This window comes from Scylla paramamosain, chromosome 26 (assembly GCF_035594125.1).
Source record: "Scylla paramamosain isolate STU-SP2022 chromosome 26, ASM3559412v1, whole genome shotgun sequence".
NCBI lineage: Eukaryota > Metazoa > Arthropoda > Malacostraca > Decapoda > Portunidae > Scylla > Scylla paramamosain.
In genome coordinates, this window is record NC_087176.1 from 5,215,001 (window position 1) to 5,219,142 (window position 4,142).

At 39.4% G+C, this 4,142-nt stretch overlaps 1 protein-coding gene across 1 annotated transcript in view; it reads right to left on the minus strand.

Moving 5' to 3' along the window:
* LOC135113628 (band 7 protein AGAP004871-like) overlaps positions 1-3,873 on the minus strand; it is a 30,730-nt gene extending 26,857 nt beyond the window's left edge. The window contains 1 exon segment of the mRNA XM_064029024.1: positions 3,713-3,873. Within this exon segment, the coding sequence (XP_063885094.1) occupies positions 3,713-3,763 (51 nt within the window). The 5' untranslated portion in view covers positions 3,764-3,873.
* Between the last annotated feature and the right edge of the window lie 269 nt (positions 3,874-4,142).

Here is a 4,142-nt window from a genome sequence, read left to right on the forward strand (position 1 = left end):
TTACATTTAGAACTGGATAGCACTAAGAATAAAAATGTCATGGGATTTTATTAGTTAGCTTCACAGGGATTCCTTTTGTACTTAGGATTTGAATGACGCTATATGAAGTGTGGAGAACTGAATAGCACTAGTGGGAAACTATTAATGGATTTTGTTAGTCGCTTTGTGCTTAGGACTCACCGCCACTATAAAAAAGATGAGGAAATGATAAAAAAAACTTTAGGCTCTATTAAAATAAATCGGCAAAACTGGAGGATTGAGGGTGACTGGCTTTGTACTTTGAATTGGGAAGAACTAAATGAAAATACTGAATTGGGAAAAAAAAAATGTCTGCTCTACCAAATGTTATCGGCAAAAAAAAACTCAATAATTTAAAAGGCGTCAAGCGCGTCTGGTCAGTGTAAACAAACCCCACAAATTTATTACGTCTTTCTCTGAATCTTCTACGCGTTTTCTCGGAGCAGAGCAGTGTTTCATATTCTCGTAGTACGCATCTTGCAACGTTATTGAACACGTTTGCAAATATGTAATTCTCTACTTTTTTTTTTTTTTGCTGATCCAGATGATTCTTTATTAATACCTTACGAGCTTTCAGAAAAAAAAAACTCATTATTGTTCTACGTTTTTACTTCATTCTTAGAAATTGATCAATAGGAACAAAACAAAAGAGCTGATTTTTTTTTTATATTGACTTGCCTATTTATACCACGTTTTTTTATTTATTTATTTATTTTTCTTTTACTATTTTCACAGGTACACGAGGAGTTAGTGAAATTATCTATAGTTTCTTAAAATGATCTATACTCTTTTCATCTTTTTTTTTTTTTTTTATCAGCCACTCCTCAAATAGTTTCTCAAGATTGTTCGCGCATCACGTTTTCTTTATCATAATCACTTCACGTCAACACAAACCCTACATTCATATCCTACCAACACTCTTAAAATATACCAACCCTTTCACTGCACAAGCAATCAAACCAGCTAACGTAATTTACAACTATTTAATCACCCTTTCTGAACACCTCGGCTTGCGTCACTGTACAAACACCACGCAATCATCGCCAACAATAAAAGTTCGCGCCCTTGAGACTGTTTCATCCATGTAATGACTTTCGCGTGTCCACAGATCGATCACTGCGTCAATCATGTTTTTCACCCTCCCTCGGGACTCAACAGCCACGAGACAACCTTTCTTCCTCTCTTGATTGGGGAGGTTACATAAGCGTATACAGTAACGAGGGAAAGGTTGTTTTTAAAGAAGCTAAGGTAGTTTGTCGAAATAAGAGTGTTTTTTTTTTTTTTTGTGCTGGTTCTTATGATATTTGGTTCGTTATTGTGGTTAGTGTATGATAGTAAAGGGTGTGAGTATCAATAGTGATGATTATAACACGAGTGATTCTATTTATCGTGTATGATAGCTATGATTGAGGTTATAGAAGCGTGTGGTAGTTATAATGGAAGCTGAAATATTTGGTTTGTTAGAGTTAGTGTTCGATAATTATAATATAAGTAACACTTCATTTATAATAATTAGCGAATCAGGGTCAAAACTGAAGTCAAAGGATCTTGTTCGTTATATTCACTAGTAGATGATAGTTGTTATAGATGCTATGATGCCTATTTTGTATGGCAATTAACATGAAAATTATAATAATGAAATTTCCTATTGCCTGGAGTTAGTTTTAGGAACAATAAATACCGAAACACAGAACAACATAATACAATTGTTACATTAGGATAAAATTAAAGTAAGTGCTAATAATAAATACAGTAACATATATAAAGACCTGGTAGTTGAAATAATTAGTGAATAAAAAAATAAACAATTACATATAGAACTTTACACAGGCAAGCTGGTTCGTGATACAGAGAAGTTTAGAAATGAACAAATACATTTTCACATCCGGTGCATTAGTGACCCAGTGATGACATGAACAAATAACACATATACAACTGCACACAGGCAATGGAGTTGTTATAGAGTCAGTGAACAGATATATACAACATTTAACATAACAATTCAACATAACTTTTACATCCACTGCATCCTTAAAGACACCCTATGAAAGACAAGTAAACAAACTATACACACAACTTTTATGCAGACAAGCTAGTGATAAAAAAAGAAACTAAACAAACAGACAAAACATTTTATCAGTACAATTCAACGTAATCTTAACACTCAGTGCATTGTGTGGCCGGATAATTACGCACACAAGACAAGAAGATTACTGAGATATTAAAGTGGGTGCAATCAGTGAGTGGGTGAGTGTACCAAGCTCCAAATTACTGTAATATTCAATTTGAGACTTTACGAACGTTGAAATTATCGATCTGAGAGAGAGAGAGAGAGAGAGAGAGAGAGAGAGAGAGAGAGAGATGAGAGAGAGAGAGAGAGAGAGAGAGAGAGAGAGAGAGTTAAGTACTTCATGCGAGGTTTCCACTAAGTAATTACACTCTCGCCTCTCATAAAAGCCAATTTGCAACACGAAAATTCAAACTTTTCTCTCTCCCGGACTTAAAATTCACGCCGGGTTGCAGTTTTAATATTCAGACGAGAAAAAAGTTTAAGCTTAAGACAGTTCGCTTAAATTCCCGCCTCAGTGATAGGTTTTCAGATTCTTGCACTTATTACTAAATGTTTTCTTTTTTTTTCTTTTCTTTCTTCTCTATTTTTAATCTTTTGTTTTATTTGACAGGGAGGAGATGATTGTTTTGTTTTTTTTTAGGTAGGCGTTTTTTAATTAAGGTTTATTACTTCAAGTGTGATCACGTGACACGATACAGGTGAGTTGATTAACAGGTGAGGTGCAATGTATGTATGCATGTATGTATGTATGTATGTAGGTGTGTGTGTGAGTGTGTGTGTGTATTCATTGTACAGTCTGTTTGCTGCTGGTCTTTCGAGACAGCCGCCGTCCCACTATGGAAAGAGCTCAGAGCTCATACTGACCAATCTTTGGGTTGGACCGAGACCACTCACACACAACACACCGGGACAGCGAGGTCACAACTACATGAATTACAGCCCGTACCTTCTCACTGCTAGGTGAACACGGACTACACGTGAAAGGGGACACCAAATAATCTCCGTCCGCCCCAGGGGATCGAACCTTGGTCCCTCGGTTGTGAGCCGAGTACACTAACCACTACGCTAGTGTGTGTGAGTGTGTGTGTGTGTGTGTGTGTGTGTGTGTGTGTGTGTGTGTGTGTGCACGTGAACAGCTACATGCACACAACGTATCGACAGGTGGGCGATCTAAAAACAGAAGCTGGTGTGTTCCACGAAGAGTGACAAAGTGCAGACGATAACACCACAGGAACTTAGAAATAATACCAGTGTGACGTGAGGCTACACACACACACACACACACACACACACACACACACACACACACACACACACACACACACACACACACACACGGATATACATGGCGAACATACTACGCTGTGTGTGTGTGTGTGTGTGTGTGTGTGTGTGTGTGTGTGTGTGTGTGTGTGTGTGTGTGTGTGTGTGTGTGTGTGTGTGTGTGTGTGTGTGTGTGTGTGCGCTTCCTCATGCGTGCAAAATCCAATCATACGTGCTTGTATTTGAGACACTGATCAAGTAGTAGTAGTAATAGTAGTAGTAGTAGTAGTAGTAGTAGTAGTAGTAGTAGTAGTAGTAGTAGAAAGTGTAATAGAAAAGTGCAGTTTGGAACGACCTAACCGAAGTCTGTCCAGCCGGTTCCTTATCGCTGTCTGGGTAGGCGAGAGTCATCGTAGGTAATCAGGCAGGCAGGTAGGTAGGAAGGTAGGTAGGCAGGCAGGTAGACAGGTAGACAGGGTGACAGGGTGGCAGGGTGGCAGGCCCGCGTGGTGGTCCTGCCCTACTCAATGCTCTTCCAGTCACTAACTCACTGCCTCTCTCTCTATCCACATGTCTCCCCCCCCCATCTCCCTCTACCTCTCCCTGTCTCCCCCCCATCTCCCTCTACCTCTCCCTGTCTCAGTCCTCTTTCTTCAGCCCCCTCTCCCCTCTTCCCTCTTTCCCTCTCTCTGTCCCTTCACGCCCACTGTTACTCATGCGTCTTCCCCCTTCTCCTCCTCCTCCTCCTCCTCTTCCTCCTCTCTATTTCAGTACCTCTTGTTTACTTTTC